General features: G+C 42.9%; 1 protein-coding gene across 1 annotated transcript in view; it reads right to left on the bottom strand.

The window, feature by feature from the left end:
- Positions 1 to 16,339, bottom strand: part of DDX21 (DExD-box helicase 21) — a 31,877-nt gene extending 15,538 nt beyond the window's left edge. Inside the window, exons 1-8 of the mRNA XM_033208459.1 lie at positions 15,930 to 16,339; positions 11,700 to 12,143; positions 9,214 to 9,289; positions 7,894 to 8,072; positions 5,731 to 5,848; positions 3,316 to 3,501; positions 1,274 to 1,419; positions 40 to 189 (exon numbers count right to left, since the gene is read on the bottom strand). Of these exons, the coding sequence (XP_033064350.1) occupies positions 40 to 189; positions 1,274 to 1,419; positions 3,316 to 3,501; positions 5,731 to 5,848; positions 7,894 to 8,072; positions 9,214 to 9,289; positions 11,700 to 12,143; positions 15,930 to 16,016 (1,386 nt within the window). The 5' untranslated portion in view covers positions 16,017 to 16,339. The remainder of the gene's footprint in view (positions 1 to 39; positions 190 to 1,273; positions 1,420 to 3,315; positions 3,502 to 5,730; positions 5,849 to 7,893; positions 8,073 to 9,213; positions 9,290 to 11,699; positions 12,144 to 15,929) is intronic.
- Positions 16,340 to 22,940: the final 6,601 nt, after the last annotated feature.

The following is a 22,940-nucleotide window of genomic DNA, read 5'->3' as shown; positions in this document are numbered from 1 at the left end:
GATATCCCCAGCTTTGCTGGCATAAGGGGAAGGACCAACCTGCTTTATGGCTGAATTCTGGGATAGCTCCTGGGCTTCTTTCTTGGTTTCACAAAAGATGATAGTGCGTCCTTGATGACCACTATATACTCGGATGACATCCCCAATAACTGCTGCCCTCTGAGTCCAGTGGCACTTAATAGCCAGATGCTTATATAAGAAGAAGAAAAAAAACATCTAGTTAGTAAAGATTTGCTGGAAACTAAAATCACAACACAATGATCAATGAGCACAACACTAATGTTCTAACGTCTTGCTCCTGGAAACAACTACTCAAGCCTAATAAGAGCTGTCTGCAGCCACCACTGCAGAGAGAAAAAAACCTAAATAAGTCATTAAAGCAGAAAGCAACATGATCTGCCCATTTCCCCATGCCTCTCCCCTTTCTCTAAGGAGCACCTAACTTTTATTTTCTGACAACCAGGAAAATGCTGGAAAGGAAATGCCATTCCCTAGCTTTCTACAGGAAACCAAATAACCAACAAGTTTCTGTATGTTTTGCCCTTTCATTTACTTAAAAATCCAATCTGTAGATTAATATCCAGGTCTGTTCCTCAGTGAAATTAATTCATCTAGGTATCAGAATCGAAGGTGAAATTTTAAACTTCAACACTTTTAAGCTTAAACCCAAAGCACTAGGTTTCTCTGCTGCCCTCTAATGTTTAAATTTTAAGTGTGATTTATGTTTACATAATTCAGATAAAGTTCCAAATTATTCTGAAATGAAATGAGGCCATCAGATGATGAAATTTTAAAAACACAGATATTGGGCCAGGCGTGGTGGCTCACACCTGTAATCCTAGCACTTTGGGAGGCCGAGGTGGGCGGATCACAAAGTGAAAAGATTGAGACTATCCTGGCCAACATAGTGAAACCCTGTCTCTACAAAAACTACAAAAATTAAGCTGGGCGTGGTGGCGCACGCCTGTAGTCCCAGCCACTAGGGAGGCTGCAGCAGGAGAATCGCTTGAACCCAGGAGGTAGAGGTTGCAGTGAGCAGAGATTGCGCCACTGCACTCCAGCCTGGCTACAGAGCAAGACTCCATCTCAAAAAACAAAAAATAAAAATAAAAACACAGATCTCATATACAGCTCAAATAGAAATATCTTTCCTTGGCTTTTCACATGGATTTAGTATTTATCCGGAAAAACAGTATTTGCCGGTCTTAATATTAACAGACAAGAAAATAATAATATACAATTTTATATTCTGGCAACTAAGTAAATAATTTACCTCCACAGTTATTGCCGTTTTCTGAGTCTTTTTACCAATCAGGTCCACCTGCTCATATGTAGATTTCATGTATTTCTTGGCAACATTAAATACCCAGTGAGGGCAAGTTGCAGAAAAAAGCAATGTTTGGGGATTGTCTTCAGAATCTTTGACGAGGGGGAAAAAAAAAGTCAGTATGAATAATCCAAACAAGCCTACATAGTATTCCACCTAACCTAACACTTCCACAGTCCATCAACGTTCAACAGCAACCACCTGAGGCCAAGTCAGGTACTGAGGACACAAAACTGGAAGAAAGAGGTTTCCCAATGGGCAAAGAAACCGCTAGGTAATTTATCTAAAAGATCCTTAAAACAGTGAAAGTACTTGAAAGTTATTTTGCTTTCTGACCATTAGGCTTTGAATTACAAACGAAATATATTCTAAGATTTCTATTCTCAATATTTTATGAATTTAGAATTCTTGTCCAATCATTGAGTCCAGCTACTATTTTTGTTTGTTCAATTCTACTTAAGACTGACATCACATTCTCAAACATTCCAAATAGAAGTGTGGTAGAACCCTTCTGGAGAGAATCTGACAATGTATATTGAGGAGCATGAATTATTTACACTTTTAAGTTCAATAATTCCACTTCTGGAAATCTATCCTAAAGAACCAATTCCAGGCCAGGCACAGTGGCTCACGCCTGTAATTCCAATGCTTTCAGAGGTAGAGGCAGGAGGATCACTTGAGGCCAGGAATCAAGACAAGCCTGGGCAACACAGTGACACCCTGTCTCTATGCATAATAAAAACATTAGCCAGGCATGGTGGTACACGCCCGTAGCCCTAGCTACTCAGGAAGCTGAGGCCCAGAAGTTCAGGGATGCAGTGAGCTATGATGGTGCCATTGTACTCCAGCCTGAGTGACAGGGTGAGGGCCTATCTTAAAAATAAAAAAAGGGCGGCCGTGGTAGATCACATCTGTAATCCCAGCACTTTGGGAGGCCAAAGTGGGAGGGAGGATCACTTGAGCCCAAGAGTTCGAGACCTGCCTGGACAGCACAGTGAAACCCATCTCTATAAAAAACAGAAAAATTAGCTGAGCATGGTGGCACACGCCTATAGTCCCAGCTACTCGAACGATCGCTTGAACCTGGAAGGTGGAGGTTGCAATGAGCCAAGTTCCCACCACTGTACTCCAGCCTGAGTGAAAGATTTAGACCCTGTCTCAAAAGAAAAAAAAAAAAAAAGCCAATTCCAGATACTGAGGTGAGAAGCTACCTGTATAAAAGTGGCTAAACAGAATTATTTATATTGAATAAAAAATCAAAATAGGCAGAAGGTAGAATTAAGTCATGGACAACCACTTCATACGGTATTTTTGCTAAATTTTTATATGTATAGTCAGAGTATAATCAACACATATACACAATAAAATGCAAAACATCAGGAATACACCAAAAGTAGACCACATCAAGATGATAGAACATATTTTTCTTCTTTTACTTTCCCAAGTCTTCCCCATTGTGGTTATATGATAAATCATGACTTTTTTTTTCCTCACCAGCTTTAATCCCAGAGTAATGATTTTTTTTTTTTAATCCAAGTTTCTAGATAAAATAAGCCCTCTTCTTCCAATTTCCCAAGGCTTTATTCATCTCTTAGAAATCTACTTAGTCATCAGGCCAGGCACAGTGGCTCATGCCTCCAATCCCAGTACTTTGGGAGGGTGAGGCAGGCGGATCACTTGGGGCTGGGAGTTTGAGACCAGCCTGGGCAATATGGCGAAACTCCATCTCTACTAAAAATACGAAAATCAGCCAGGCGTGGTGGCGGGTGCCTGTAATCCCAGCTACTCGGGTGGCTGAGGCACGAGAGTCACTTGAACCCAGGAGACAGAGGTTACAGTGAGCCGAGACTATGCCACTGTACTCCAGGCTGGGCAACAGAGTGAGACAGTGAAATTCTGCCTCAAAATAAATAAATAAATAAAGACAATTATTTAGTTACCACCCTTCCTTTGGTCTTTTTTATCAGCTTCTTGAATTTGTGGATTACCTTTCTTGTACGCCACACTTAAAATCTCTTCCACTTGATCAGCAAATCCCATATCCAACATCTGGTCCACTTCATCCAGGACAACATGCTTAAGTTTGGTGAGATCTAGTTTGCCACTCTGTATGTGGTCTTTGATACGACCTGGTGTTCCAACCAGGATATCAATCCCATTCCTCATGCGTTCAACTATAAAAAACAATGACAAGATTTGCTGGGTTTTTATCTGTCTGGGGTACCACCGTTAACTGTATTGTTATTCTAAAATATTTGTTAAATACCTGCAAGTACAAAGTAATATGCTAAGTAATAACGATAAAGATACTCATGACACTCCTAATCTAGTGGGAAAAACATTCGAAGTGAAAAATGTCAACAAAATTTAAAGCACCCAATTATAGTAAATATTTGAAGTGACTGTCTAGTGTATAAAGTGACATAAAAGAAATATGCAGCTGGGCATGGTGGCTCACGTCTGTAATCTCGGCATTTTGGGAGACCGAAATGGGTGGATCATGAGGTCAGGAGTTCAAGACCAGCCTGGCCAACATGGTGAAACCCCATCTCTACTAAAACTACAAAAATTAACCAGGCGCAGTGGCGAGTGCCTGTAATCCCAGCTACCTGGGAGGCTGAGGCAGGAGAATCGCTTGGACCTGGGTGCAGTGAGCCGAGATCACGCCACTGCACTCCAGCCTGGGCCACAGAGTGAGTGAGAAAGGAAAGGGGAAGGGGAAGGGGAAGGGGAAGGGGAAAGGTAAGGGAAGGAAAGGAAGAAATGTACACTACTGGAGGACAATAGCACCAGGAAAGAAATTACTTCCAGCTGGGTATGGTGGCTCACACCTGTAATCCCAGCACTTTGGAAGGCTGAGGCTGGCAGATCACAAGGTCAGGAGTTCGAGACCAGCCTGGCCAATATGGTGAAACCGCATCTCTACTAAAAATACAGAAATTAGCCAGGCATGGTGGCACACGCCTGTAGTCCCAGCTACTTGGGAGGCTGAGGCAGAAGAATCACTTGAACCCAGGAGGCGGAAGTTGCAGTGAGCCAAGATTGTACCACTGCACTCCAGCCTGGGTGACAGAGCGAGACTCTGTCTCAAGACAATAAAAAGAAAGAAATTACTTCCTTGGCTGAAGGAAAGTATCAAGGTTTCACAGAGTACGAATAAGAATCTAACAGAAATAGGAACTTTCTATAAAGTAAACAGGTATAGGGAGGATGAGACATAATGAAAGGGCAAATATTCCAAGGATATATAAAGACATTTGGAAAAATGAAGCTCAATATAACTGTGGTGAGATGGTAATAATAATTTAGCTTTGTACTGAACTGCTGTTGTAGTCTACGGATAATACTAGGCACTTTATATACATTATCCAACCCAATCCTCACAACATCCCTGCAGGGAGGTTTAGTAATCTTTTTCTATAGATGAGGAAACTAAAGCACAGAAAAATTAAGCAACTTGAACACAATAGCTACTCTGCGAGCAGAGTCTAGATTCAAGCTTTTCTGGTGCCAAACCCTATATTCATTCGGGTAAAGCTGAAAAGAAATAACCATAAGACTGTGTGCCAAAACTATGAATTTTTTTTTTTTTTTGAAACAGAGTCTCACTCTGTCTGGAGTGAGACTGCACTCAGGCTGGAGTGCAGTGGCACAATCTCGGCTCACTGCAAGCTCCGCCTCCCAGGTTCACACCATTCTCCTGCCTCAGCCTCCTGAGTAGCTGGGACGACAGGTGCCTGCCACCAAGCCCGACTAATTTTTTGTATTTTTAGTAGAGATGGGGTTTCACCATGTTACCCAGGATGGTCTCAATCTCCTGACCTTGTGATCCACCCACCTCAGCCTCCCAAAGTGCTGGGATTACAGGCATGAGCCACTGCGCCCGGCCAAAACTATGATTTTTTTAATTCCTTAAATCCCTTCCTAATTTATACATCCGCTCTAATAATAAAGCTCCAAGGCCTTGAACTGGGAAGTAATGGAATACAAGAGCGGAGACTGTAATATTTGGCCACTGAGCCCCAAGGAAAGAAAGCCTGCGTACATCAAGAAAGAAGCAACCATGCGGAAAGAGAGACAGACCCAAGGTCCTGACAGACAAGAGTAATCTTGAATTCTGACTTCCTATTTCCTAGAGCCCAAATGGACTGTTTTTCTGGGTTCAATAAGTTACCTTTGTAGCACCTAGATAAATATAGATAAAAGTACTAAGAACCATATACAGGATTTGCCTATCATCATGCAGGACCATGTTCTTGACCATGTTTAAACCATGGCAAAAGAAAATCCCCATAAACGACTATCCCATGTAGAGAAGCCAGATGTGAAGGTTAAAAGAAATCCAATAAGAGTAGTCAACAATGGGTGGCATTATGCTTCCCTCACTTTTTGAATGTACTCACATTGACCTCCATAGGGAGTTCCACCATAAAAACAAGCCACTGACAGCTTTTTTGTGATGTCACTGAAGTCTTTGCTTACTTGATTTGCCAACTCTCTTGTAGGTGCAAGAACCAGTACCTGATAAAGAAAAATAATTGAATTCGAATTACTGTGTAGTATTTGTTTCTTAATCTAGTTCTTAAAGAATAGCATTCCAGGAAAAGAACGACTTGAACAAGGTCTAACACTGATGATGATGATAACATTAGCTAATATTTTTGTCTAATAGATCTTAGACTGTACTAAATTTTTTATATGTATTATTCTGATTTAATTCTCGCAACTTTTTGAGCTAGGTATTAGAGGATAAATAACTTGACTAAACCCCAAAGGCTAAGAAGGAGCAGAGCCTTCAAGCAATTGGGCTACAAAACCTGTAGTCTTAACCTCTACAGTAGAGAACATTTGAAGCAGAACAAAGTCAGAGAAGTAAGGTAGAGCCAACAATGTAAGGGCTTTGAATCCTAGAACAATATGTGTTTGATCTATATATATATCTATAAAACATGAAATTGCTGGCCAGGCGCAATGGCTCACGCCTATAATCCCAGCATTTTGGGAGGCCGAGGTGAGTGGCTTACTTGAGGTCAGGAGTTCAAGACCAGCCTGGCCAACATGGTGAAACCCTATCTCTACTAAAACTACAAATGCGCCAGGTGTGGTGGCTCACACTTGTAATCCCAACTACTTGGGATGTTGAAGTGGGAGGATCACTTAAACCTGGGAGGTGGAGGGTGAGATTGCGCCACTGCAATCCAACCCAGGCAACAAAGCGAGACTTTGTCTCCAAAAAAAAAAAAAGAAGGAAAAAAAGTCCAGGTGCAGTGGCTCATGCCTATAATCCCAGCACTTTGGGAGGCTGAGGTGGGCGGACCACTTGAGGTCAGGAATTCCAGAGCAGCCTGGCAAACATGGTGAAACCCCACCTCTACTAAAAATACAAAATTAGCCGGGCATGGTGGTACACACCTGTAATCCCAGATACTTGGGAGGCTAAGGCAGGAGAATCGCTTGAACCCAGGAGGCACAGGTTATAGTGAACCGAGATTGTACCACTGAGTGACAACACATGACTCCATCTCAAAAAAAAAAAAACTGCTACAGGTCCTCAACATAGGGTAATGGTATAAAACTAATATGATTAAAGAACACCTAATACATTCATCTAAAAAATATTTTATGAGGGCCAGGCACAATGGCTCACGCCTGTAATCCCAGCACTTTGGGAGGCCGAGACAGGCAGATCACGAGGTCAGGAGATCGAAACCATCCTGGCCAACACGGTGAAACCCCGTCTCTACTAAAAATACAAAAAATTAGCCGGGCGTGGTGGCAGGCGCCTGTAGTCCCAGCTACTTGGGAGGCTGAGGCAGGAGAATGGCGTGAACCCGGGAGGCGCAGCTTGCAGTAAGCTGAGATCCGGCCACTGCACTCCAGCCTGGGCAACAGAGCCAGACTCCATCTCAAAAAAAAAAAAAAAAAAAAAAATTTAATGACTACCTACTATTGGCCAAGCACTATTCTGTGTGCTAGGGACACAGCAGTAAACAAATTAACAAAAGGGGAGCATGGACACTGGAAGGCCAGTGAGCAAGTGAGGTTAGGCCCGAAAGACAACTGCAAGAACCCACAGCCAAAGTGACAACATGGGCAGTCATTTCAATGAGGTTAATGTCTATCAAATGTCAAGTTCTCTAGAAATGAGCCCAATGGACTCACCCTAATATGGGGGCTTGGCCTTTTCATCTCTGACTTGTCCTTCCTTCCATTCATGCTTTTCTATTAAAAATGCTTTCTCCATCTAGGCAAAAATGGTCAGACACTTGACCAAAGCTATGAGCCCCAGGGACATCTAATGGTTTGAAGGAAATATGATAAGCATTAATTATATAGATGATCAAAAGTATAGGAAAGATTAAAATATTGAAATATACAGAGAATGATCTGTATATATTAATTATTAAATATAAAAGAATTATCCTGGATTACTTTCACATAAAGATCCACAGTAAATAGAATGGGCGACTATAAGAACTCAATAAAAAATCGTAGGGTATGTACACAATGCCCAAGTGGTGCTTTTTCCTGTGCTGACTGAGAGCCCTTGTATTTAAGACAGTTACCTGAGGGGGACGGCCTCTCTTCCTGTCTTGCAGTTCCCCATGAAGTTTCTCAATCAAAGGGATGGCAAAGGAGAATGTCTTCCCAGTTCCTGTCCGTGCCTGTGCAATTAAGTCCTTCCCACTATAAACATGATGGAAAGTCTTTGCTTGTATAGGAAACAGGAAGGTCACTCCTCGGCCTATGAACAAATTAACTGTGTTATCTCACACCACAATTCTTAAAATATTAGCCATACTGAAATACTGAAGTATACTACTCATGCTTCTGGTCCTGCAGAATTAAGGAATTCTACCTTCTGGTCAACATCTACAAAGTTAGGGTCAAATATATATATATATATTTTAAGAGACAGGGTCTTGCTTTGTTGCCCACTCTGGAGTACAGTGGTGTGATCACAACTCACTTGCAGCCTTGAACTCCTAGGCTCAAGTGATCCTCCTGCCTCAGCTTGATGGACAGCTGGGATTACATGTGCAAGCCATCATACCTGGCTCAAAAATATTCTGATAGCAACGAATCTGCTTGACTGAAAAATATCAGCAAACTTTAAAGCACCCAATTACAGTAAATATTTGAAGTCTCATCCATAAACCTGAAAATCTGGTGCTCTGCAATCCAACTGTGCTGCTCCTGATTTAGGAAGCACCTACTTGAGTAACTGTGACTCGTCAGCTAGTTCAGAAGCAGATTATTAAATGAATTCTGGGTTTATGTCTCTAAATTAGGCTCATTAACCTAGAGATGCCTCAGAAGTGAAAGAGATAAAACATTAACATGGCATCACCTAATTGCTTAATTTCACCAGCATCATTATTCATTACACTTCTGAATACATATTGTATTAAATACAATTTTTTTTGAGACAGACATTCATTCTGTCACCCAGGCTGGCATGCAGGGGTGTGATCACAGTTCACTGAAGCCTTGAACTCTTGGGCTCAAGCGATCTTCCTTCCTCAGCCTCTGGAGTAGTTAGGACTATAGAGATGTGTGTCACCATGTGCCCGGCTAATTTTTAAACTTTTTGTAGGGACAGGTTGTTACTATGTTACCCAGGCAGGTCTCAAACTCCTGGCCTCAATCAATTACAGGTGTGAGCCACCACAGAGGGCCTGAAGAAATTTTAACCACTTGTTTAAGAGGCATGAAGAACCATCACTACTATAGCCCTATACTGAATACACAAGCCTACTTCATTATATGATTGCATGTGTCAGCCTACAATAAGAATACATCCTGGTTCATCTTAACAAAAACAGTGGAGTGCTTCTGTTAAAATAATACATTCTAACATCATATGATACTTCCAAGAACATTACCTTTGAGAAGCTTAATAGTTTCTTCAGAGATGGGAAAATTAGAGAAAGCGCCTTCTTTTTGTTCCACAGGTATTTCCTATCAAGTAAAGGGCCACAGAAAGAAATCAATAATCACCTACACAAATTAACAGAGAACCTTTTGAGAAAGAGACAAAATAAGCTATCCTAAAGCAATTCTTCTAAACACATCAGTTTAAAAATCAACCAAAAAGACACAAAAACCTTGATAGGTAAATCGAGATCTGAAAAGGAAACACTGTCATAAATCTATAAAACCTTAACAAAAGAAAAATCTGAGGCAAATATATGCTGGGTATATTATGTGTGACTAGATCTTAACTAAGATCTACTCCATAACCATAACCAACAATACAACAATATACTGTTGGAAATGTCATTAGCCCTCTTCCAAAGCAGCATCTCTCGTATACACACATCCAGAGAAAATGAACAAACGTTTATGAGGTAGCAGTCACTGTGGCATTATTTGATAGTAAGATATCTGAATGCTCAATAAAAGTAGTAAGTAGATTTCAAGACATTTATATGAAGGATTACGTAACCATTAAGCATACTTAATGAGAAAAATACTTAGATAGAAACAGAAAAGTCAAGATACAAGATTGTATAGTACAATCCTAATCTGATTAAAAATAATAGATGCATATATTACAAGTACTATAAGGAAACATCAAAAATGAACAAGATTACTTCTGCACTTGAAAAGTATAGGTATTAATATTTACTAAATGAATGGTGAAATTCCAGGAAGCATTTCTTTCTTTTTGCAAAATGTCTGCATTTTCTATTTTCTCTGGATCACATTTTTTTTTTTTTTTTTTTTTTTTTTTTGAGATGGAGTCTCGCTCTGTCGTCCAGGCTGGAGTGCAGTGGCTGGATCTCGGCTCACTGCAAGCTCCACCTCCCGGGTTCACGCCATTCTCCTGCCTCAGCCTCCCGAGTAGCTGGGACTACAGGCGCCCACCACCACGCCCGGCTAGTTTTTTGTATTTTTTAGTAGAGACGGGGTTTCACCATGTTAGCCAGGATGGTCTCGATCTCCTGACCTCGTGATCCCCCCGTCTCGGCCTCCCAAAGTGCTGGGATTACAGGCTTGAGCCACCGCGCCCGGCCAATCACATATTTTTTATAATCAGGAAAAAAATTACAAATGTTGACCATGATCTATAGCAAAAATAAAATTTATTAGAATTACTATTTTTCAGCTGGGTGTGGTGGCTCATGCCTGTAATCCCAGCTACTCGGGAAGCTTAGGCAGGATTATCACTTGAGGCCACAAGTTCTAGACCAGCCTGGGCCACATAGCGAGATCCCATGTCTACAAAAAAATATTTTTAATACAATTAGTATTTTTCTTTCATGACTGAGTTTCTGAAAGGTAACAGAATTAGGTTCTGGACAGACATTTTATCATCCTGTTCAACTCTAGGATGATTACTTAATGGCCTAACCAAAAGGACTTATACAATCAACCTTTTCAGTAATTCCAATAATTTATTTGGTTAAACCCCTCAGAGGGAAACTAGGGCCCATTTACACAACTGTATCTCTTCTGTTGATGACTGACTTGCAAATAAGCAGACCAAGACTCTCTCTAAGCTTAAACAGTATCTGCTTATTTGTAAAGGAAGCATTGTGACACACTACATTAATTTTTTTTTTTTTGAGACAGAGTCTCGCTCTATTGCCCAGGCTGGAGTGTAGTGGCGAGACTCGGCTCACTGCAAGCTCCGCCTCCCGGGTTCACTCTGTTCTCCTGCCTCAGCCTCCAAGTAGCTGGGACTACAGGCACCCGCCACCACGCACGGCTAATTTTTTGTATTTTTAGTAGAGACAGGGTTTCACCGTGGTCTCAATCTCCTGACCTCGTGATCCGCCCGCCTCGGCCTCCCAAAATGCTGGGATTACAGGCGTGAGCCATGGCGCCCGGCCATTTTTTTTTTTTTTTTTTTAGGACAGAGTCTGCTGAGAACAGATTCACGCCTGTAATCCCAGCACTTTGGGAGGCCAGGGTGGGGTGGATCACCTGAGGTCGGGAGTTCAAGACCAGCCTGGCCAACATGGTGAAAGCACACCTCTACTAAAAATACAAATTAGCCAGGCGTGATGGCACACGCGCAATCCCAGCTACCGAGGAGGCTGAGGTAGGAGAATCACTTGAACCCAGGAGGCAGAGGTTGCAGTAAGCCAAGATCGTGCCACTGCACTTCAGCCTGGGTAGCAGAGCGAGACTCCATTTCAAAAAAAAAAAAAAAGACAGGGCTCTGTCTTAGCTGAGCTACCGTGCCCTGTCATATGCTAATTTTTAAGATGAAGTTCCACTTAGCCTAAGGTATCCCCCAACCCATGAGGTGCTGACACATCACATTTTCTCCTGCAATTAAAGGCTACATATAGCAGTTACCTACTTATTTATCTGAAACAACAATGAAAGATATCTTCTACACAATGAAGTGCAAATTTACCTGATCTATATCACTGTTACTTTCTTCACTGGCAGCTTCACTGGGGTTACAGTCAAGTTCAGGATGAGGAAATCCGTTCTTCACTTTGGGGCTTTTCTCTCCAGTTTCTCCATTCATTTCCTTTTCCTTCTTCATCTTCTTCGGCTTAGGAGCATCTATTTCTTCCTCAGAAGGCTCCTCACTTTTTGTCACTTTTTTGGTTTTAGAAGAAACCGCTTTCTTTTCAATGGGCTCCTTTTTCTTTCTCAAACTTTTGGTTTTAGGAGAAATGTCATTTTGAGATGGCTCGTCTTTCTTTTTTGCCTTTTTGGATTTAGGAGAATTCATGTCAACTTCAGAAGGCTCTGCTTTCTTTTTAACTTGTTTAGCTTTGGGGGAAACAGTTTCTTCCTCTTCTGCTCTCTCTTCAGTCTTATTAGATTTTGGCTTCTCTTTTTTCTCTTTCTAAAAAATTCAAAAGGAAAATACAAACACTGAATAAGGCATTTATACATTTGCAAAATTCATCAGTTCTAGATTATTTCAAGATCATTTTCAACTTTGAAAAATACAGTTCTGAGGCATTTTGACATTTGTACTTTCGTGTTGTGATAAGGTAAAAATCAAAATAGTAAACGTTTTAAAAAAACACTTCTTAGCTATATATAGAGACAAGTATATATCAATAGTTTCACTATCTTGGAAAATGAAGAGTGCCCCTTAGTAACTATTCAACTCATGTGGGTCAAACAGCTGCAAAACAGATTTTCTTTTTATTTTTGAGACAGAGTCTTGCCCTATCACCCAGGCTGGAGTGAAGTGGTACAATCTCAGCTCACTGAAACCTCCACTCCTGAGTTCAAGCAATTCTCATGCCTCAGCCTCCCGAGTACCTGGGACTACAGGTGTGCACCACCACACCCAGCTAATTTTTGTATGTTTAGTAGAGGCAGGGTTTTGCCACGTTGCCCAGGCTGGTGTCAAACTCCTGAGCTCAGGCAACCCACCCACCTCGGCCTCCCAAACTGCTAGGATTACATGAGCCAACGCACTTGGCCTGGAAACCAGATTTTCGTAAGGGATTTGGATAAGCTCATGGGATACTCCAACAGGCTCCAAACTCAATACTATAGAAAGTCCAAATTCAATTCCAATAGAATAAGGCCATGTATCTACAGATTGATGATGGTAAGCAGGTTTCTTTTCTTTCTTCCTGCTAAAATCCCAGGTAAAACAACAGGGATTTTTTTGTTTTTTAAGAGACAATTTCTATTTTTCACCCAGGTTGTAGTACAGAGGCATCATCATAGCTCACTGCAGCCACTCCAAAACAGGAATTCTGCACTTTGCCTATCTCACAAGAGCAAATTAATTTATATAAAGACAGTTTAGGGCCAGGTGCGGTGGTTCATGCCTGTAATTCCAGCACTCTGGGAGGCCAAGGCAGGAGGATTGTTTGAGGCCGGCAGTTCCAGGCAAGCACGGGCAATATAGCAAGACCCTTTCTCTATTGAAAAGCTTTAAAAATTAGGCTGGGCATGGTGGCTCATGCCTGTAATCTCAGGATTTTGGGAGGCCGATGAGGGCGAATCACGAGGTCAGGAGAAGGAGACCACCCTGGCTTAATACAGTGAAACCTCGTCTCTATTAAAAATACAAAAAAAATTAGCCAGGCATGGTCATGCACCTGTAGTCCTAGCTACTTGGGAGGCTGAGGCAGGAGAGTTGCTTCAACCCGGGAGGCGGGGGTTGCAGTGAGCTGAGATCATGCCACTGCACTCCAGCCTGGGCGACACAGCAAGACTATCTCAAAAAAAAAATTTTAAATTAGCCAGACGTAGCGGCACACACTTATACTCCTAGCTACTTAGGAGGCTGAGGTGGGAGGATTGCTTGAGCCCAGGAATTCAAGGCTGCAGTTAGCTATAATCATGCCACTGCACTCTAGTTTGGGTGACAGTAAGACTCTGTCTCTACAAAAAATAAAAGTGCAGGACGCGGTGGCTCATGCCTGTAACCCCAGCACTTTGGGAGGCCGAGGTGGGCGGATCACCTGAGGCTGGGAGTTTAAGACCAGCCTGACCAATGGAGAACAAGCCTGGGCAACAAGAGCAAAACTTGATCTTAAAAAAAAAAAAAAACAAATAATAAATAAAATAAAAGAGACACTTTATGAAACAAAAAGTTATAAAAACTCACAGTCTATCACCCTTGTGTAAAAAAGATGTACTTAGGCCGGGCGCGGTGGCTCAAGCCTGTAATCCCAGCACTTTGGGAGGCCGAGACGGGCGGATCACGAGGTCAGGAGATCGAGACCATCCTGGCTAATACGGTGAAACCTGTCTCTACTTAAAAATACAAAAAACTAGCCGGGCGACGAGGCGGGCGCCTGTAGTCCCAGCTACTCGGGAGGCTGAGGCAGGAGAATGGCGTAAACCCGGGAGGCGGAGCTTGCAGTGAGCTGAGATCCGGCCACTGTACTTCAGCCTGGGTGGCAGAGCAAGACTCCGTCTCAAAAAAAAAAAAAAAAAAAAAAAAAAAGATGTACTTAATTTAAAATAAAATAAATAAGTTACAAGAATATGGAAGGAGTGACACCTCAGAACCAAGTAAGACAGATGACTGTGGTTCCTATTTGAACTTTCTGACCCCCTACAACTTTTCATACTATTGAAAACAATTAGACACATGTTGTAGCCTCCTTAGAAACCTATTCTGGCAGAGCCCCAGAACAATCTTGGAAATACATATCACACTGAATTCTGCCTCCTGGAAACTTCAGGCCTGGTCTCTGTTCTCAAATCATAGATTAAAAATAATCTCCTTGCCAACAAAAAACAAGCTAGTCTCCTTCCAAAATTGTATTCGTTTTCATCCCTTGGTTCCACCAAATAAGACCGAGTTTCCCATCCTGGTGGTCTCCTTTGGAATATAACAGAGTTTGGTCATGTATCTCTGGATTTGAGCACGCCAAATTGAAAGCAACTGACTGATGTGATGTAAACCAGGACCACTACCTTCTTGCACCTGAGTACAAATCTGCCGCGGCTTCCTACGATTCTAAAATATTGCTATTGTAAGAGCTCCATATCCAAAGACAAGGAAACAAACAAGGAAAGTTAATTCTAAGTAGTGTACAACCTAAGTTCAAGAACAATCTTTCTTCCCACTGACTTATCTCAGAACAGAGACTCAGTCACAAGTTAAATCACTAGGAAGCAACAGCAAAGCAAGGGACGGCTGTCAAGGTTAAGACTACTCAACACTGTTGGCCTATGTAAAAAATATGGTGTACACTCAGCACCGCAACACATGCCTTTACATTTCCATGGGAAATCTAGTCAATATAATACTAAGAAGAACTGAATTACGTCATCTTCTCAGGTCGGCTTACCGGAAAACAAACTGTACTTCCCTTACTAGAGTTTAAAAAGTCACTAAAGACGCCGCCCACGTGCGCAGATGAGGTTAAGATACCTCCAGTCTACTCTAAAGCTCCAGTCCCCACTTTTTTTTTTTTTTTTGAGACGGAGTTTCGCTGTTGCCCAGATTGACTTGCAGTGGCGCATCTCGGCTCACCACAACCTCCGCTTCCCGGGTTCACGCAATTCTCCGGTCTCCGCCTCCCGAGTAGCTGGGACTACTGGCGTGAGCCACCCTGCCCGGCTAATTTTTGTATTTTTAGTCGAGACGGGGTTTCACTATGTTGGCCAGCCTGGTCTCGAACTCCTGACCTCATGATCGGACCGCCTCGGACTCCCAAAGTGTTGGAATTACAGGCATGAGCCACCGCACCCTGCCTCCAGTCCCCACTTTGACTTGACTTGTAATTCCCTTAGCGTACTACGCTCAAGCCGGGAGTTACGTCTCAGCCAACAACGTGGAGCCTGATAATGTCCAACTCTGCGCACTGTGTGAGGCGCGCCCAGTAGCCGGGGACCACGTGGGACACCCGGCCTTCTCCCGAGCTCCAATAGGGCCTCTCTACCAGAGTTCCTGGGACATGTGGATGCCTCTAATCTCAGAGGAAGAGGTCAGCGCGCGGCGGACCTGGCTCGGTCGGGCAGACAACGCATCCACTGCCTGGGAGCGCACCACTCCTGGACGACCGCCCGTCAAGACCCACGCCCGGTCTCTGGACGCGCTGTTACCCGCCGCGCGCTCTCACGATCCCAGCCCGGGCACTTCTCCCGCACCCCGGGGTTCCGCTCCACTCAGCGTCCCTCCTGGCCCCAGGTCCCTCCGTTTCACCTTCTCGGTTTGTTTTCGCAGTGTCTCCCCTTTTTTCATTGCGGCGTCTGATTCCAAACTGGCGTCACTACGGAGTTTCCCCGGCATCTTCAGCGCAGGCTGCCCAGGCCAACCAGTCTTCTCAACCGCGTGGAGAGGAAGAAGTAGTTCCCCACCCTCTGTCCACCCGGCTCTCGTCACTTCCCGTAGCAAGGCACTTCCGGGGAAAGCAGGAAGCACAGGAAAGACTGCTCTCCGCGTGGTAAATTCAAAGCAGCGGCCTGTGACTGTGGCTAAATTTAGTGCATTGACTGACCACTTGCGGCCTTTGGTCTAGAAGGCACCTACGGAACGGTAAAACCGCAAGGAATTACAAAGGTTAGCTTTGTATTCTCCAACACTGGCCAGATTTTCCCTAGCCCCAGCCTGAAAAATGAAGGCTTCTAGTTGCTTTTGAGTGGCGCATCTTCAGTGCTTTATGTTATATTGTTCGAGTTTGCACGTACAGACTCGCGGATGTGTGTTCTTAACCATCTCTTGGAAACGTCTACTCTGAAAGTGTCGGCCAGACTCAGGAGCCTGAAGGAAAAAAAAATTCAGTCGGTTCTGGTCGTTCATTCATGCGTGCACTCAAACATTTTATGAGCGTTCACTGTGTCAGGTAGGACAAACAGGGCTAGGATTCACTAGCAGACACAAAAGCCTTATCCTCAAGAAGCTTTATAGACTAGCGGGAGAGAGAGAAGTCTTGTGGTTTGAGACAAGAGTCTCCCTCTCTGTCACCCAAGCTGGAGAGTGCCATGGCGCGACCTGGGCTCACTGCAACCTCTGCCTTCCAGGCGCAAGCGAATCTCCTGCCTCAGCCTCCAAAGAAGCCAGGACTTCAAGACCAGCCTGGGCGACATAGCAAAACCCCTATGTCTTTATATATATGTACATATATAATATACATAATATATATGAAAAAATAAATTTCAAAGATGGGTTAGAATCATACAATATCTGACATTGACAATCAGCCTTTTTTTTTTTTTTTTTTGAGACGGAGTCTAGCTCTGTTGCTCATGCTGGAGTGAAGTGGCGCGATCTCAGCTCATTGCAACCTCCACAATTCTCATCCTTCAGCCTCCCGAATAGCTGGGATTACAGGCCTTCGCCACGACGCCCAGCTAATTTTTCTATTTTTAGTAGAGATGGGGTTTCACCATCTTTGCCAGGCTGGTCTCGAACTCCTAACTTCACGTGATCCACCCGCCCGCCTCAGCCTTCCAAAGTGCTGGAATTATAGGCATGAGCCACAGCGCCCAGTCTTTATTTCATTTTTTTGAGACAGGTTCTCCCTCTGTTGCCCAGGCTGGAGTGGAGTGCAATGGTGTGATCACAGCTCATTGCAGCCTCGACCTCCCAGACTCAAAACGATCCTCCCACCTCAGCCTCCCGAGTAGCTGGGACTACAGGCATGTGCCACCATGCCTGGCTAATTTTTTAATTTTTTTTTTGTAGAGATGGAGTTTTGCCATGTTGCCCAGGCTGGTTTTGAACTCCTGAGCTCAAGTGATCTTCCCACCTCCGCCTCCCAAAACTGAGATTACAGGCAGGAGCCACCATACCCAGTCTGCTCTGTTATTTTTGGACACATTACCTAATCTGAACCCAAGTTTCCCTTGTATGAAATGAGGATAACAAAACCTACTTCATCTATTGAGAAAATTAAGTAAGATAATGGCAGAAAATGGTCTGGCAGTGCTTGGTACATAGAGCACAATCAATGAGAACTGTTAAAACTTAGTATCAGAAGGGTTTAAAAACACAATTTAAAATATTACATTTTATGATAAAGGAAAATGCTGAAAAAGTATTTCTGATTACTGCACATTTTTTAATCAGAGTTTCAAGGAAAAAAATTGTTTCACCTAAACTATTATTTGATGTTTCATGGTCTCTATTTATTTATTTATTTATTTATTTTTATTTATTTATTTATTTATTTAAGACGAATCTCTCTGTTGCCCAGGCTGGAGTGCAGTGGCGTAATCTCGGCTCACCGCAACCTCTGCTTCCCAGGTTCAAGCAATTCTCCTGCCTCAGCCTCTCGAGTAGCTGGGATTACAGGTGCCTGCCACCACGCCCGGCTAGTTTTTGTATTTTTAGTAGAGAAAAGGTTTCACCATGTTGGCCAGGCTGGTTTCGAACTCCTGACCTCAGGTGATCCACCCACCTTGGCCTCCCAAAGTGCTGGGATTACAGATGTGAGCCACCGCGCCCAGCCACGGTCTCAAATTTTTTTAACATTTTGTGAAAATGTGCAACAATGCTTTAACTTATATTCTGATATCCCTGAGCCAGGAGCCTTGATTTATTCATCTTTGTGTCCTCAAAATTTCACACAGTGCCTGGTACATAGTAATCTGTAATTAAGTGTTTATTGAATGTTAACATAGCAGTGGTGGAGGGGAACCCCTTGAAATAAATTTTAGCTATATGCCCAGGTGCAAAAGTACTTAAGTAATCCTGGTGTTAGATGTAGAAGAAAGGAGAGCAAGCATGAATGCAGTCAACTAATTGGCCAACAAAATGCTTAACATCTCTGGTTTCACCATTGTATCATGTAGTTTAGATACTAAGTGGAGGCCCAGTCCCCGCCTCAAAGAACCTGCAGTGTGGTTGAAAAACCACAACACTACATGATCCTGCTATATACATGATACTACTGCATACAGTACAGGGACATGTTTATCATCAAGAGATATTCAACAAGAGAGTAAGCCCCAGAATGGTACTAAATGGAAAACTTGTCAAAGCTTATAAACTAAGTTCCTTTGTAACCTGCATATAGGGGCAAACCCAAATTTCCACCAGGAAACATGCAAAAGGCCCATTTGACAAAAGGTGGCCAATTATCTTGTCTAGTCATCAGTATAAAATTCAGTAACAAGAGGAAGAATGGTTTATGTAAATTTGATAGGAGCTGGATATGGTGGCACACACCTGTAGTCCCAGCTACTTGGGAGGCTGAAGCAGAAGAATTGCTTGAACCTGGGAGGCAGAGGTTGCAGTGAACCAAGATTGCACCATTGCACTCCAGCCTGGGTGACAGAGCAAGACCCTATCTCCAAAAAACAACAAAGGAAATAGAGGAAAAAATTTGATAGGAAATGTTGAATATCCTTGAATGCTTAAATATCAATATTTTGCCACGCCCATTTCCTCTGATCTGGATGATGTAATGTTTTCACAAAATTAGAGGGAGAATTTATATTTTTAAAAGCATGTATACACACACACAACAAATTCAAAAGTCTACAAAATGAAATATTAGCAGTCATTATTTCTGAGTAATGTGACTGTGGGTGGGTTTTATATTCTTCCATTTGCTTCTCTATTTTTTCAGATTCCCAACAATGGACATCTTTTTTTTTTTTTTTTGAGATAAAGTCTCACTCTGTCGTCCAGGCTGGAGTCCAGTTGCGTGATCTTGGCTCAGTACAACCTCCGCCTGCTGAGTTCAAGAAATTCTCTTGCCTCAGCCTCCCAAATTGCTGAGATTACAGGCGCTCACCACCACGCCCAGCTAATTTTTGTATTTTCAGTAGAGATGGAGTTTGACCATGTTGGCCAGGCTAGTCTCCAACTCCCGACCTTCAGTGATCCACCCGTCTCAGCCTCCCAAAGTGTTGGGATTACAGGCGTGAGTCACTGCACTCTGCCTGACATGTATACGTATAAGGAAAAAAAAAGGAATATGGTTTTTAAAAACTACTGTTAAGCACTATCCCCAAAATATAGGAAACAAAAACAATGTGAGAGAAGACTCTCAAGATTTAAACCTAAGTGAATTCATAATTCTAAAGCCGGAGAGAATAAAACAGATGTTATTTCATTTATAAATTCAAAAACTGAAGATCAGGGTAACTGATTCTAGTTCAAATAGCTGTTAAATGACTAGAGCACAGAGTACCAAACAGGAGGCCAAAAGCCAAAAAATGGAGCCATGAAGGTATTGGCTTCTAAAAGGAAGAAGAGTAATACCAGTGGCCAAGTGCAGCCCAAAGCTGCGAATCTGATGAGAAATTTGCTCTGCCCCATCCTATTTTCAAAACATATGGAAAGCTATTATTTAATTTTGTTAGGACCCTTGCTGATAGGGGCAGCTGACCTTTAGCAGGTAGACTCTCTTAAACCCATCCACCCTGTTGGCACTTACCTACATACTTATCTTTTTCACTCTTCCCTGAAACCCTCCAATGGCTATCCAAAACAAGACCTACAAAGCCCTCCAAGATATAATACATATTGCCTTGTTCTCACAATTGCCTTCCTCATAGTCACGATCCCAGCAACAAGAGCTACTCATAGTTCCCCATACTTAAGACCATGTTGTTTCATCAGCTTTTCTGTGACTTTGCCTGGATGCCTATTCCCAGTTTCCTGTTTCTTTTACCTACTTAATGCTCAGTCATCATGTCTAAAAAGCTTTCCCTGAACTCCCACTCCCATTCCCATTCCAGGGCCAGGTGCCCTTGCTCAGTATTCACAAATCATTGTACTTAGTCATTCCCATGGACATAGGTTTATTTGTCCACTTATTTCACTAGATTCTGAGCCCCAGAGTAGAGAGACTGGGCACTGCTTATTAACCCAAAACATACTGCCCATGTCATAGTAGGCACACAACATATTCTGACTGAATATATTAGTACTCATGCAACTTAATATGAATGGAGCCCACTTCATCTTGGTTATACAACTCAGTTGCTCAAATGCAAAGCAGACTGAGATCCCCCCCCCCCGTTGTGTCTTGTCTGTAACACTAGTCCCCCAAATCAAAACTTCCACCGTCCACAAGCCAGCACTGAAAGTCCTTCCTTGCCTCCTTGGCTTAACTGAAATCTGGCTCTTTCTGAAAACTCACCCTCTGCAGGTTTCACACACAGATGTTGCCTATTCCCTGAAATTCCACATATCCCAGTTGATGTCAGCGTCCTCTTTTCCTGAAATCCATTTTCAAACCATTACTCCACTTTGATGTAAAAGCTCTTGTCCTTTTAAAGATAAGGCATAATGTCATCCTATACCCCTCCTCATTCAGGCAATTTCCCAACCCCCACCATTCACTGATATTTTCGAATCGGGTTAGTCTTCCTCACTGCAGTCCTGGCTTGTTTTCATCATAGGAGACCTCATTGTCCTTTAGTACCACCCATGTACCCACTGCTTTGACCACCGCAACTGAAGTGACCTTTGCCCCAACAGACAAAGGTCATACCCTGCACTTGCTTCTCCCCAGTTGCTCCATTCTTGAAATCTCAAGTTCAGACAGCCCTCACGGACCTTCAGTCCCTTGCCTCCTCTACATTCTCTGTTATCAACCCCATCTCCACTTCAATCCCTAGGCAGTCTAGACTCCATGGACCATTACTCCTATCACTTTTGCCAGAGTCTTTGGCATCTTTACCTCGTCATCCTTTCACTCACAAAGTGAAACTCCAATCCTGGATCAGTCAACTATCCCTCATCTTCATTCCTACAACAGAATGCTGTGTTAATACAGGAAATCACTCAGTTGCTCCACCTGTAGTTGTTACCTTAACATCTGCAATATAATCATACTTTCTCCCTGACAAAATGTTATGCTATCTAAGGCTAAAATCTCTAGCCAGGAACAGTGGCATGCACTGTAATCCCAGCTACTCAGGAGGCTGAGACAAGAGGATTACTTGCGTCCAGTTCAAGACCAGCCTGGGCAACACAGCCAATTAAAAAAAAAAAAAAGCCTAGGCACAGTGGCTCACATGGCTCACACCTGCAACTGAGCATTTTGGGACGCCGAGATGGAAGGATTGCTTGAGCCTTGGAGTTTCAGACCAGCCTGGGCAACATAATGGGACTCGATCCCTACAAAAAAAAAAAAAAAAAAACACACACACACACACAAAAACTAGCTGGGTATGGTAGCACACACCTGTAGTCCCAGCTACTTAGGAGGCTGAAGTAAGAGGATCACTTGGGCCTGGGAGATCGAGGCTGCAGTGAGCCATGACTGTACCATTGCACAATAGCATGGGCAATAGTACAAGACTATCAATCAATAAATATATTTTTTCTTTTTTTTTTTTTGAGACAGAGTCTCACTCTGTCACCCAGGCTGTGAGTGTAGTGGTGTAATCTCCACTCACTGCAACCTCCGCCTCCCGGGTTCAAGCGATTCTCCTGCCTCAGGCTCCCGAGTAGCTGGGATTACACCTGCCACCACACCCAGCTAATTTTTGTATTTTTAGTAGAGACAGGGTTTCCCTGTGTTAGCCAGGCTGGTCTTGAACTCCTGACGTCAGATGATCTGCCTGCCTTGGCCTCCCAAACTGCTGGGATTACAGGCATGAGCCACTGCATCCAGCCTAATAAACTTTTAAAAAAATAAACAATGAATAACTAAAGCTAAAATCTCTAGTTGTGTGCTTGATCCCATAAATTCCTTCTCCGAAACTTCATGTTGCCTTCTCTCCTTTAGGGCTTCTTCCTACATTTCAACATGCTCAAATACCCCACCTCCCACACATACACAGAAAATCCTTGCCAGAATTTCATGTCCTTCTATCTCCAGCTTTTGCTTATTCTTCCCTATTGACAATCAAATTTCAGAATGAGATCTTCATGTTTGTTCTCTCCACTTCATCTCCCATTTCCTACTGAGCCCACTGCTAAATAGCTTCTATTCTCAATACTCTTATTACTATGGTTGCTCCCTATAAAGTTTATTTTGCCAAATCCAATGGCCATTTCCAGCTCATCCTGTTTCCTCTAAAAGCCACACACTCCTGGGCTTTCTGTCCTCCTCATCTCTTCTCAATGGAGTCCTCTTTCTTCTACTATGAATTAAGTTCTCTGGCTTCCCTCCTCAGTCCTCTGCTCTTACCATACTTGGATAATCTCATCTACTAGCTTAACTATAATTATTTTTTGGTCTGTTATTCCCAAAATTGTATCTCTAGAACAAATCTCTCTCCTGAGGTTCAGAATTACAAATCCAATTGT

The sequence above is a fragment of the Trachypithecus francoisi genome, unplaced genomic scaffold, assembly GCF_009764315.1.
Source record: "Trachypithecus francoisi isolate TF-2019V2 unplaced genomic scaffold, Tfra_2.0 Lachesis_group9, whole genome shotgun sequence".
In the NCBI taxonomy this organism is placed as follows: Eukaryota; Metazoa; Chordata; class Mammalia; order Primates; family Cercopithecidae; genus Trachypithecus; species Trachypithecus francoisi.
Note: the sequence above shows the minus strand (reverse complement) of the source record. Positions and strands in the feature narration are given on the sequence as shown.